We start from the raw sequence: 13,794 nt of genomic DNA on the forward strand, positions 1-13,794 counted from the left end.
TATATTGTGTTGGCACAGTTGATAAGATATAAAAACAAAACTCACTGCAATACTAAATAGTAGTCTTTTGTCTGCCAGGGTGTCTTTGCCTCACAGGGTAAACTCTGCCCACCTGCCTGCCAGTGCCACATCTCATCTATATTCCGGAACAGAATTGAACAGGAACAATGGATGAAAACCATAGTTCGCATAAAAGGGAGATTGTTTGGTGGCAGAGTGAATGGAATTATTGTAAGCGAACTCCGCCAGGGGCAGCAGGGACACCCAATCTTCCTGAGAGAAGGAGGAGAAGCAGCGAAGATACTGTTCAAGCGTCTGATTCATTCTCTCCGTTTGACTGTGGGTGATACGCTGATGAAAAAGACAAGCCAATCTTAAGACTACTGCAGAGTGCCCTCCAAAACCTGGAGGTGAATTGCACCCCTCGATCGGACACGATGTCCGCAGGGATGCCGTGGAGCCTAACAACTTCCCTGATAATAACTTTGGCCGTTTCCGGGGCAGAGGGTGTGCCCTTCAAGGGTATGAAGTGTGCCATCTTTGAGAGCCTGTCCACTACCACAAAGATAGTGGTAAAGCCCTCCGACGGGGGGAGCTCCACGATGAAGTCCATGGAGATCATTCTCCACTGTCTTTCTGGTACTGGTAACGGTTTTAGAAGTCCCCAGGCTCTGAGCTTGCTCCCTTTGTTTTGAATGCACGTGGTGCATGACTCCACATAATCCTTACAGTCCTTCAGAAGTTGGGGCCACCAAAAGGTGCGTTGCAAAAGTTCTGAAGTTTTATGTACCCCGAAATGACCAGCCATTGTGGTCGTGACAAGAGCCCAGGACACTGACTCGTAGGCCCTCAGGCACAAAGATCTTGTCTTGATACCAAAGCAAACCGTCCCTGGTCTGTAGCTCCAGGCCCGATGAAGGTGGAATTCCAGCAGAGGCTTGCCTAATTTGGGGCAATAAGTCCCTTTGCAATAACAAAAAGTTCCCTGATGACAGGATGGTATCCGGGGGTTGAGAGACTCCAAACAGCCATACATGTGGGAAAGAGCGTCCGGCTTGGTGTTTTTTGACCCTGGCCTGTACGTGATATGGAAAGAGAATCTCGTAAAAAAAAGTGCCCACCTGGCCTGGCGTGGTTTAAGTCTCTTGGCCACCTTCAAATACTCGAGGTTTTTGTGATCAGTGTAAATCAAAATTGGGTGCGATGCGCCCTCCAGGAGGTACAACCATTCCTCCAGAGCGGCCTTTATTGCCAACAGTTCTCGGTCCCCTACATCATAGTTCCTTTCAGCCTCTGATAATTTACGGGAAAAGTAAGCGACGGGGTGTAAGAGGGCCTTGGGGCCCTATCTTTGGGAGAGAACTGCCCAACCGCCGTTTCGGATGCATCCACCTCTAGGATGTAGGGCAAGCTCGCATCAGGATGTCTGAGGACAGATGTGGAGGTGAACAAGTCTTTCAAGGTTTCGAAGGCCGTTTGGGCTTCTGGTGTCCAACGGAACCGAGCAGTCTGTTTAGTCAAATCTGTTATTGGAGCAATGATGTTGGAGAAGGCTCTGATGAACTTCCTATAAAAATTTGCAAAACCGACGAAGCGCTGGACGCCCTTCTTGTCTGCAGGCACCGGCCAGTCAAGGATTGCGGAAACCTTCTGGGGGTCCATCTCAACGCCCTTTACAGAAATTATGAGTCTCAGGAACTGTATGCTCGGGCGCTCGAACTCGCATTTTTTCGGGTTTGGCATAAAGTCCGTGAGTTCGGAGTCGCTCAAGCACATTCCTGACGTGTTCCCGGTGTTTTTCCAGGGAAGGGGAGAAGATTAAGATATCATCCAGGTAAACGATAACAAAGAGGTCAAGATAGTCCCTAAAAATATCGTTCACGAAGTGTTGGAACGTTGCCGGGGCATTGCAGAGTCCAAAGGGCATGACTAAATATTCGAAGTGCCCGAAACGGGTACGGAAAGCTGTCTTCCACTCATCCCCCTCACGTATGCGGACCAAGTTGTAGGCCCCACGGAGGTCCAATTTGGTAAAGATGACCGCGGACCCAAGACGTTGGAACAGTTCGGGTACCAAGGGAAGAGGGTACTGTTTTTTAATAGTTATTTTGTTGAGTTCCCGGTAATCCACACAGGGGCGAAGGGAATGGTCTTTCTTTTCAACAAAAAAGATCCCTGCTCCTGCTGGTGACGTGGACGGACGGATGAACCCCTTCCTCAGGCTGTCATCGATGTAGGTTTTTAGAGTTTCAAGTTCGAGTCTTGTTAAGGGGAAGATCCTACCGAAGGGAACTTCGGCTCCTGGAAGGAGCTTGATGGGGCAATCGTAGGCCCTTTGTGGTGGAAGGGTCTCAGCTCCTTTCTTGCTGAAAACATCCAGATAGTCGTGGTAGGTTTCTGGAACAGATTGACGGGTCTCAACGTCAGAGTCCATGCAGAGTAACGACAGAGGTGGGGGTGACACCTGCAGGCAGTGCTGTCGGCAAAAAGGAGAATTGAAGCTGACTTTGCCCGTGGCCCAGTCGATCTGTGGATTGTGGACTTAAAGCCACGGTATGCCTAATATGACAGGAAACAGGGGGGAGTCAATCACATCCAGGCATAACAGTTCATGGTGGTTACTGGCAATGGTGGTGGCAAGAGGCTGGGTTTCTCTGGTGACCGGTCCGGATCTCAACACCGAGCCATCCGCTAAATAAACAGAGAGTCCAATAGTCCTAGGGCGAAGAGGGATCTGATGTCTGATTGCAAAGGACTGATCCAAAAAGCAGCTGCAGGCCCCTGAATCAATAATGGCGCTGACTTGGATAGTCCCTCCTGGAAGCTGGAAGAAAACAGGAATAGCTAGATGAGTGGAATTGCTTGGAAGAACAGGTAAGTGAACAGATGACATGGACAGACACTTACGGAGTTTTGCAGGACAGGTCCTCACGTAGTGCCTGGCCTCCCCACAATACAGGCACAGATTGTTAGCCCTGCGGCGTTGGCATTCCTCGGGCGTAAGAGAAGGGCGGAGGAGGCCTAGCTGCATGGGTTCCGAGGTATCAGGAACAGATGAGGTTGTGGGGATCGGAGGAGCTGTGTTTGAAACGGGGGGTACCTGTGGCATCATCCAGACTGGACGAGATGGAGCAGTGGCCCTTTCAGTTCTGTGCTCCCTCAGGCGTCGACCGATCTGGATGGTCAGGTTGATTAACGCATCCAAAGTCCCTGGGACACCTACCTGGGCTAGTTCGTCCTTAAGCGGTTCAGAAAGGCCTAGGCGGAACTGGTAGCAGAGGGCCGAGTCATTCCAATTTGTATCCGAACTCCATCTGCGAAATTCGGACACGTAGTCCTCTGCTGGTCTGCGACCCTGTTGCAGGGCGTGCAAAGCGGCTTCTGTGGTGGCGGTCTGATGAGGATCCTCATACAGCAGGGACATGGCCTGGAAGAAGGTAGTTAAATTGTCAAGTGCAACGTCCTTTTGTTCCATAAGGCAATGGGCCCATGCTTGCGGTTCGCCAGACAGCAGCGAGATGACGAAACCCACTTTAGTGGTTCTAGGGAAAAGGTCCGTGGTTGAAGAGCAAAGTAAAGTTCGCAAGCATTGTGGAAAGCCCGATATTTGCTACGTTCTCCCGAGAACCTTTCTGGCATAGGGACTTTGGGTTCGGGTGGCAGTATAATCACGGATGGAGAAACGGATGCCCCAGAAGCCGTAGAGGTGGTGGCAGGAGTGGATAAAGCCTGGACACGATTCTCCAAACGCGTGTAGCCTTCTTGCAAGGTTCGGACTGCGTGGAAGCTGTTACTCCTCTGATCCCGGGACCCCTGGTAGAGTGGACAGGGGGAACGGGAATGCAGAGTCGCACAAGTGCCTGGTGTGACGCTGATGCAGGGGCTGGATGATGCTTCTGTGGATTCCGAGAGAGTCTCTGGATGGCAGGTGCAGGCTGGCAGGTGAACAGACCAAAGATAGCAGCACAGGAAGAAGCAAGCAGCAGCCGGTGGGGAAGGTGTCCTGTAGTTCAGGCAGCAATCAAGTCCCAGCAAGTCAGTGAGGAGCTGGTCCAGCAGATCAGGAGCAGGTAAGGCTGAGATGATAGAGTGGTGGTTCAAGCCGGGTCAGCAACGGGCGGGCAGCAGGAGTACCAGGGATGAGGCAGAGGGATGGTGAGAACGAGCTGAGGTCAGGGCAGGCGGAAGGCAGGATAGACAGGAACAAGTCGGGTGTCAGGATCTCGATCAAGCAGAGGTAACAGGTGCAGGTGGTCACAGAAAGCGCTGTAGACCGGACAGCAAGAGGCCAGGCTCCCAGAACGCTTAAATGTCCCGTTTTGGCGACAGATTGACGCTTGCACGTGCCCGCGCGCCGTTATCGCCGGTGCGCACGCCCGCGCCCACCGTGGTACCGTGAATGCGCATGCCCGAGCGCCATTGCCACGATTGCGCGCGCCGATGCGCCGCTAGCGCCATCTGGTGGCCGAGGTTGTTCATGACAGGAGGACATGCTGAGCTTTTTAAGTCCTACGCATCGCCACAGACCTTCGGGGTCCACCCTCAGAGAACGACTTGAACGACAGTTAGCAGACTACCTCGCCTTAACTGCAGATATCGACACTCTGAGGAGCGATGAACCCCTTGACTACTGGGTGTGCAGGCTTGACCTGTGGCCTGAGCTATCCCAATTTGCGATAGAACTTCTGGCCTGCCCCGTACCAGCCAGTGCCGCCCCTCTCCACCGTCCACACATCGACGCTTAGGACTGCCCCTTTTCACCTCCCACACATCCCCCGCACTGCACCGGCTAGCAGCAAATCAGAGCGCTTTGTCAAAGAGGTTTCCCAGCCAGCGCCGCCCCTCTTCCACACATCTCCGTCCTGCACAGGCTAGCAGCAGCTTTGTGAAAACAAAATTTATCTGGACAGGACAGCTGCGCCATTTGGGACTGCCCCTCTCCACCTCCCACAGGCTAGCAGCTTTGCAACAAGTGTACCAGCCACTTGGGACCACCCCTCTCCACACATCCAAGGAGTGCACCGATGCCTGACACCCCTGGCTGCAGGACAATTGTATGTGATAATGTGACAGTCTGTTGTGATGTTCTGGAGGCATTGGGGGATTGAACAAGACGTTTGGTGGGAGTAAGGGGGAATTGAGAGAACATATGTGCTGGATTGGTGGGGGGAGGCATATGTCTGAATCACCCCCCCAATCCATTATACCTATGCCTCCAATTCTGCCCCCCCCCCCCATTCTATCATACCTTCATACCTATGCCTCCAAATCTATCATACCTATTCCTCCAATTCTGCCCCCCCCATCTATTATACCATATGATAGATGGGGGGAGGGAGTGGAATTGGAGGCATAGCTATGATAGAATGGGGGGAGGGTGGCGGAATTGGAGGCATAGATATGAAGGTATGATAGAATGGGGGGAGGGTGGCGGAATTGGAGGCATAGGTACGCTGGTGAGGAGAGGTTGGAAGACTAGGTGCAATGGGGGAGGCGTTGCAGGTAGATGTGTACTGGGGGGAGGCGTTGCAGGTAGAGGTGTACTGGGGGCGGCATTGCAGGTAGAGGTGTACTGGGGGGCGGCGTTGCAGGTAGAGGTGTACTGGGGGAGGCGTTGCAGGTAGAGGTGTACTGGGGGGAGGCGTTGCAGGTAGAGGTGTACTGGGGGGAGGCGTTGCAGATAGAGGTGTACTGGGGGGAGGCGTTGCAGATAGAGGTGTACTGGGGGGAGGCGTTGCAGATAGAGGTGTACTGGGGGGAGGCGTTGCAGGTAGAGGTGTACTGGGGGGAGGCGTTGCAGGTAGAGGTGTACTGGGGGAGCCGTTGCAGGTAGAGGTGTACTGGGGGGCGGGGTTGCAGGTAGCACACACAATATAACTAAAACAAGCAGGGAGAATTAAACTGAAGCATATGCTTCACAATGGCCCCCCTTTTTCTCCCTGCTCCGGCAAACCCGGTTGGACCTTCCCTGGTCCAGTAGGGTTGACGGGTTCAGAGCTTTTAGTCCGAGGTTAACTCCGTTTGGCATGACTGACCTCCCTTGGCAACTGTTTCAGACTCAGGTATGCCACCGGGTCGTCAGATCACACGCCGTTCAGTCCCCAAGTCTTTGTGCGATCTGCAGAGTCACCAGAAGTCAGTGTGAAGACGGCGAATGGGTCTGTGCGCCGCCATCTAGGTGTCCCGCTATGGGAGGGGGCAGGTTATGGCTCTGAAGTGACAATCACAGGAGATTCATAAAAAGAAAAAGTTATATTTGTTGAAATGCTGTAGCACTGGTGCTCAGAGTCCGGGGGGGGGGGATCAGTGCCCCATGGGGTCAGCCACCCTCTGCAGCCGCCGGTTCTCCTCTTTGAGCTTCTCCAGCTCCATCTCCAGTTCATGGAGCCTGGGGGGGTCAGCCTGCTGTGACCTCAGGTGGTTGTTCTCCTCCTCCATGCGGCTTATGCACTCCTCCAGCTCTATGTACTCACGGATCAGATCCTGCTTGCTCATGTCCTGCAGGCTCTCCACGTGGTCCTTCATCATCAGGAACTGGGTGGTGGTGTAAGGGGCCACTGGTGGGCCCTTGGCGAACATCTCGGCCCGCATCTGGGACGCCCGCTGCGACTCCCTCTCCTCCAGTCGCTTCTTCTCCTCCCAGGTCAGCTTGTTATAAGGCTTCCAGGACCTCTTCTGCTTGGGGGGTAGCCGGCGGTGCCTCTTTCTGCCCAGCTCCCTCCAGGGCCCCTCCGGCTCATGGCTGTCGCCCATGACCAGCTGACAATGGTGTTCCCTGTTGTCCGTAATAACAGATTGTACCGTGAGGACTTCGTAAAGGGTGTCCAATGGTTCTTCCTGACCCAGCTCCTGGAGATCCCAAGCCGAGTCTACACAATGGGCTGCTGCTGGTGGGCGGTACCCAGGTTGAGACCAATTTGACCTGGTGTTGTCATTCATGGGGCAATTCTGCTTGAAGTGACCCAGCTGTTTGCACCGGAAGCAGCGTTGTTCGTTGTCCTCCTGGCGTGGATAGCGAGGGCTAGATGTCATCGGTCTGTTAGGAGGTTGGTATCTAGCGGCTGGTGGGTGTGAGGGCGCCGTTGGTCGTGGAGGTTGTACCCGTGGTGTGACCTGGTTTGTCTTGCGAGTATCCGCATATTCATCCGCCAACTTCGCGGCCTCTGGTAGAGTCATGGGCCTGCGATCTCTCACCCAATCTTTGACATCCGTCTGGATGTGATTGTAAAATTGCTCCAGGAGCATTAGTTGCAAAATGTCCTCTGCGGTGGTGGCCTGGCTGCTGTTAACCCAGTTAGAGGCCGACAGGGATAACTGGCATGCCCATTCCGCGCAAGAGTCTTCCGTGGTTTTGCGTGAGTCCCTGAACTTCTGTCGGTGGGACTCTGGGGTTACTGCATAACGAGCCAGGAGCGCTTCTTTAACCCGGGCGTAGCTATGGATATCCTGATCTGGCACGGTCCGGAAAGCATCAGAAGCTTTGCCTGACAGTTTGCCTGACAATATTGCAACCCACTCTCTTCTAGCTATTCGGTGCAGGTTACATTGTCACTCAAAATCTGCCAGGTAGTTATCAATCTCACAGTCCTTTTCATCAAAAGCTTTAAAAGCGTTAACCACTTACCCCCCGGACCATATTGCTGCCCAAAGACCAGAGTACTTTTTGCGATTCGGGACTGCGTCGCTTTAACAGACAATTGCGCGGTCGTGCTACGTGGCTCCCAAACAAAATTGGCGTCCTTTTTTTCCCACAAATAGAGCTTTCTTTTGGTGGTATTTGATCACCTCTGCGTTTTTTATTTTTTGCGCTATAAACAAAAATAGAACGACAATTTTGAAAAAAATGAATATTTTTTACTTTTTGCTGTAATAAATATCCCCCAAAAATATATAAAAAAACATTTTTTTTCCTCAGTTTAGGCCGATACGTATTCTTCTACATATTTTTCGTAAAAAAAAATCGCAATAAGCGTTTATTGATTGGTTTGCGCAAAAGTTATAGCGTTTACAAAATAGGGGGTATTTTTATGGCATTTTTATTAATATTTTTTTTTACTAGTAATGGCGGCGATCAGCGATTCTTTTTTCGGTACTGCGACATTATGGCGGACACTTCGGACATTTTTGACACATTTTTGGGACCATTGGCATCTTTATAGCGATCAGTGCTATAAAAATGCATTAGATTACTATAAAAATGCCACTGGCAGTGAAGGGGTTAACACTAGGGGGCGGGGAAGGGGTTAAGTATGCCTGGGTGTGTTCTTACTGTGGGGGGGGGTGGCCTCACTAAGGGAAACACTGATCTTCTGTTCATACATTGTATGAACAGAAAATCAGCATTTCCCCTGCTGACAGGAACGAGAGCTGTGTGTTTACACACACAGCTCCCGTTCCCCGCTCTGTACCGAGCGATCGCGTGTGCCCGGCGGCGATCGCGCCCGCCGGGCACACGCACGGGAGTCGGGGGCGAGCGGGGGGCGCGCGTGTGCCTCCGGCGGCGCGCGTGCGCCCCTAGTGGCGGCTAATAGGCAGGACGTCATATTACGTGCTCTCGCCTAGGAGAGCCACCTTGTGGACGTATTTCGACGGTGCGGCGACGGCAAGTGGTTAAACGGAATCTTCCTTGCGTCTGCTGTGCTGTACTCACTGTTTGGAGAATGTGCGGCTGCTTGTTGGACTGCTGCCATTTTTAACTGTAGTTCTGCGTCTCTTATTTGTTTATCCTTCTGTAGCTCTGTGTTTACTAACAGGTCCATCACTTTCAGCACCACATCCGCCGTTGGGTTCGGACCGAACCATGCTAGCTTCTCTCTCATTAGCTTGTTGGCTGGCGATTCCTCTTCTTGAATCACTGGTGTCTCCATCTCTTGTACTGCTGGCGTTGCTGCAACCAAGTTCTCCTGATCTAGCTCCATTGATTCTGCTATGATGACCCGCTTGGTTTTGTTGCTAGCAATCCTTCCACGAACTTCCAGTAGTTCTTCCAGTGTCTGCTTGGAATCCGGGTGTAAAGGAGAGTAGAAGGGAAAATCCCGCTGCTGCCAACCAATTGTGACGGTATTGGTATGATATCCCCGTCAAACAGTCCCTTCTTCCCATAACGAAAATCCCCCAATATTCCACAAGTAGGAGTCCATGGAATCGCCCCCAATAAGCCACACATGAGTCCAGGCTTACTGCTAGAACAAGACACTTTAATGACACAACTCTCAGCTTATATGTGGTTACAACCTGTTAGGAACAATTAAATCTCCGCCCCCTCTCACACAGTGGGGGTTCCCATACAGATTATAGGAGACACGTCGGAGCCGACTATGCAGACACATTTCTTTAGATAATGACATCAGTGGAGGCAATTACTACACTGAAGCAATCAGAATAATTAACATACCACTTATCTAATCATTGTAAACAGTAAGGCCGGTCTCCTTCACACACACAATAAATCAATTACCATTTGAACTAGGGAGCTGGCTGAAGAAGGGTCATTAACATATCAATCAGCCTGTAACACATGAACCCTTTTTACCTCTAACACACACAATATAACTAAAACAAGCAGGGAGAATTACACTGAAGCATATGCTTCACAGAGGTGTACTGGGGGGAGGGGTTGCAGGTAGAGGTGTACTGGGGGGCGGCGTTGCAGGTAGAGGTGTACTGGGAGGAGGCGTTGCAGGTAGAGGTGTATGGGGGGAGGCGTTGCAGGGGCGTGTTTAGGGGCGGAGCAAGGTAGGGTTTGGGTGGGGCAAAAGGTGGCGAGAAACTCTTAAGGCCTGGCTAGTAGCTCAGGACTTGAAATTTTGAGGCCTGTCATATGACATCCAGAAGAATAAGCCGCTCGGGTGCAGGGCGATCGTTGGTGTTGTGTGTCACTCTGACAAACCGCATCTCCAGTCTCGGTAAAGAGCCTAATGCCCTGTACACACGATTGGAAATTCCGACAAGAAAACCGTGGATTTTTTTTTACGACGGAATGTTGGCTCAAACTTGTGTTGCATACACACAGTCACACAAATCTTGTTGGAAATTCCGAACGACAAGAACGCGGTGACATACAATACGTATGATGAGCCGAGATCAATGAAGTTCAATAGTTCGGCTCTTTTGCTTGACTCTGAGCATTCGTTTTTTTTTTTGGGTGTCGAAATTGCATACAGACGATCGGAATTTCCGACAAGAACTTTTTCCATCTGAAAAATTGAGACCTGCTCTCAATCTTTTGCTGGCGGAAATTCCGACAGCAAATGTCCGATGGAACATAAACACGGTCAGAATTTCCGACCAAGAGCTCACATCGAAGATTTACTGTCGGAATTTCCGATCGTGTGTATGCAGCATAAGACATTGGCTCTTCACCATGTGATCAGCTGTGTCCAATCAAAGCTAATCACATCGTAACCAGAAAGTGACGGTTATCGGCTTTCCTTTATTCATGCTGACAAGGTGTGAGTAGAGAAGAGCCAATCAGGGTCTATCCTGACAGGGGGGGATCTGCACTGATTATCAGTACAGGCCCACCACCAGTGATGAGGCCCACCACCAGTGATGACCACCAGTGCCCACCAGGGATGCTAATCAGTGAGCACCAGCCATGCCAATCAGTGACCACCAGGGATGCCAGTCAGTGACCACCAGTGAAATAGAAAACTTACTTATTTACAGCATTTTTTTAATTCTTTTTATTAAGCTTTTAAAGATTATATTACATCAACAAAGCCTATCGGGAATACCCAGGCTTGAATTAAAAACAAAAAAACACACACACAATTATAACCAAATAACACAAGGTATATTTACAATTTTTTTTACAGAAACAAAGAAAAACTTTATTTTTTTCAACATTCTGTCGGGAAGATGTTACATGTTCCTGTTCCTGCAGGGGCTCAGCGAGCCGAGACATTTCCCACACTCAAGGCACTAATACACCTCGAGGGTTGTGTGGGATCCCTGATGTACAGGAAGACAGGACTTCAGTGAGGAACAATTCCCTCAATCAGGACAGGAAAGTGGTTTCTCCCCCATGTGAGATCTCTGATGTCTGGAAAGACTGGACTTCACTGAAAAACATTTCCCACACTCAGGACAGGAATACGGCTTCTCCCCCGTGTGAGATCTCTGATGTATGGAAAGATTGGACTTCACTGAAAAACATTTCCCACACTCAGGACAGGAATACGGCTTCTCCCCCGTGTGAGATCTCTGATGTGTGGAAAGATAGGACTTCAATGAAAAACATTTCCCACACTCAGGACAGGAATACGGCTTCTCCCCCGTGTGAGATCTCTGATGTCTGTTAAAACTGGAATTGTCTGAAAAACATCTCCCACACTCAGGACAGGAATACGGCTTCTCCCCCGTGTGAGATCTCTGATGGGTGGAAAGATGGGACTTTGTTGAAAAACATTTCCCACACTTAAGACAGGAGTACGGCTTTTCCCTCGTGCGAGATCTCTGATGTGCGTCCCGCACAGTCTGAGGTTCCTCAGGATAAGAGGAATACGATTGGCCGGCACCATCCCGCACAGTCTGAGGTTCCTCAGGATAAGAGGAATACGATGGTCCATCTACACTGTGTGGTGCCGGATGGACATTTGAGGTAGTCGGGTTTGCTCCTGGACTATACTGTGTGATGTCCTCATCTTCTACTTTACAGTCTGGAGACAAAGTGAGACAATCCTCTGAGGTTTTCCTCATCTCCCGTCCATCTACTAAAATAGAAATACAAAGATTATTACTAGACATGAGCTGATTGGTTCCCCTAAACCAGGACTCCGCCCACATCAGGCAGCTTTGTCTCTGAGGATCTTACAATTCCCCCTCAAGGTAACTAGTAAATGGGTCCTCTGATCTCCTACCAGATCATTTCTTTATTCATGGACCTTAGTCAGAGAGTGAGGAAACAGTGAGAACTGTCTTTTATAGGAGTGACAGTGATGAGGGGATTATAGGACGAGTGTCCCCACCCCCTCTATCACTCATTACCATCTTCCCAACACAAGAAGTCCTGCACTTCCTTATTTAATCCATGATTTAGTCATTAATGACAGCAGGGCTGAGCCCCACCAGAGGTCAGAGAGTTAGGATAGGGAGAACAACCAAGATGAAGACCTCCATCATTGGGTTATTGACTCCTCCCCCTCATTATCACTTTCTTTTTAAAGTTCCAAAGCTTGAGGATGTTATCACATTATTATCAACAAGTAAAAGTCTGTCCTCCAATCACATCATCAGATATAAAATCAAACCACTATGAAATAAGTAAATAGGAAACGGCTCATATAATTCCCAGATATGAGGTATAACAGAACTGCTCTGATATTGGTTAATGAACAAAAACAGCACAGAAATGTGAGAGAGGGACTCACCTGAAGTTCTGCTTTCCTTGGAGCTCCGCCTGTCTCTTAAAGCCCCAGCCCCCTGACTCTATCGGCAAGCTGTATTGGCTGAGAGAAGCAGGCTTCCATCAATCCTTTCCCTTTCCTATGCAGTTCCACACATTGCACTCATTCACATTATCTCTGCTGGCCTTTTCTAAATCGGCAAACACAATTCCATCCCCAGCCTATAATAATAGTACATTTACCACTTGCCGACCAGTCGCTGTTAGCAGCTCAGCTCGCTCCAAGGAATCACCATACTGGTATGTCGGCTCCATTCAGAACTATACCAGGCGCTGGCGTGTGCCCGCTGCACTGCGAGGGTCCGATGCGTGTGGCAGGCAGCTGCGAGGTCCGCCATCCATCCGCACATTTCTTTTTCTTCTTAATACTTCATGTTGGTAATATATTCGGGTCATATGTGCAATGGCATTACAGCCGATAGACTTTATAATTTATTTATTTTTATTATATTTTACATTTGCACTTCTGTTTGTCAAAAAGCAATATTTCCCAAAACGGCTTTCAGGACAGCACCTGAGATATCATGGCTCCTCCCTCCACAGGAAACACCTCCTCCAATCAAACTTTAAAGGGAGGCCTCCCCTTCCACTCTTCAGTTTTTTGTGTTTCCTCCAGCTGGAGGAACACCTCCGGTGAGGGCCATGATCTTTTAGGGCTGCCTGGGAGACGTGATGGTTCTCACCCCCCAATGTTTTTCCCAGAGAATGACTCTCCCACTTGCCTGGTGAGGGCGGTCCCGTGGGCTCCTTCTCCCTCTTCTGTGCTTGGGGAGAGCCTGTACGCCCGGATGTTGTGGCCCGGTTTTTGTCGGCGGGTGCCTTGGGCCAAGCAGCGGGGTCAGTTACCCCCATCGCAAGGCGAGAGGCTCCGGCGTCAGAGGAGGGCCTCAGACGCGTCCTGAGTTCAGGAAGTGCCCGCACTTCCGGGTCGGCGCAGCGTCACTTCCGAGGAGGCAGGGTCACCTGGTGCCTTAAAGAGGACTTCCGGTTCCGGGTCAGCGCGGCAGCGTTTTCGAATCCTGGAACCGTGTTCCCATTCAGCTGCACGCATCTGCAATACTCTGCGATGGAGGAAGATACTGCAGACAAGGGGGCAAGCCAAGGCACCAGCATGGCTAAGGTAAGGGATGTGTCCTGCACTACCTCTAGCTATCTTTCTTAGGGGGGTTACTTCACCCATTTTCCCCTCTCCCCACCCTCCACCTCCCTGGTCTGGTCAGTGGCTATGAGGATGTTCCTGCCTAGATAGGGGTTCCTATGGTGGTGATGGTCTTTGGCTTGTAGGGCACAGGGGATTACTGCCAAGTTTCCTTCATGCACCTGGGTGTCAGTTTATACTGTTTTTTCTAGTTTTAAGGGTGCGTGCTTTATCTTGTCTGTTTATACAG

At 50.6% G+C, this 13,794-nt stretch overlaps 1 protein-coding gene across 1 annotated transcript in view; it reads right to left on the bottom strand.

Annotated features, from left to right (window-relative positions):
* Positions 1 to 13,258, bottom strand: part of LOC120935234 (gastrula zinc finger protein XlCGF17.1-like) — a gene marked incomplete at its 3' end in the record, with an annotated part of 103,327 nt that extends 90,069 nt beyond the window's left edge. The window contains exons 1-2 of the mRNA XM_040347400.1: positions 13,129 to 13,258; positions 11,029 to 11,525 (exon numbers count right to left, since the gene is read on the bottom strand). Coding sequence (XP_040203334.1) covers positions 11,029 to 11,525; positions 13,129 to 13,258 — 627 coding nt within the window. The remainder of the gene's footprint in view (positions 1 to 11,028; positions 11,526 to 13,128) is intronic.
* Between the last annotated feature and the right edge of the window lie 536 nt (positions 13,259 to 13,794).

The sequence above is a fragment of the Rana temporaria genome, chromosome 4, assembly GCF_905171775.1.
Source record: "Rana temporaria chromosome 4, aRanTem1.1, whole genome shotgun sequence".
NCBI lineage: Eukaryota > Metazoa > Chordata > Amphibia > Anura > Ranidae > Rana > Rana temporaria.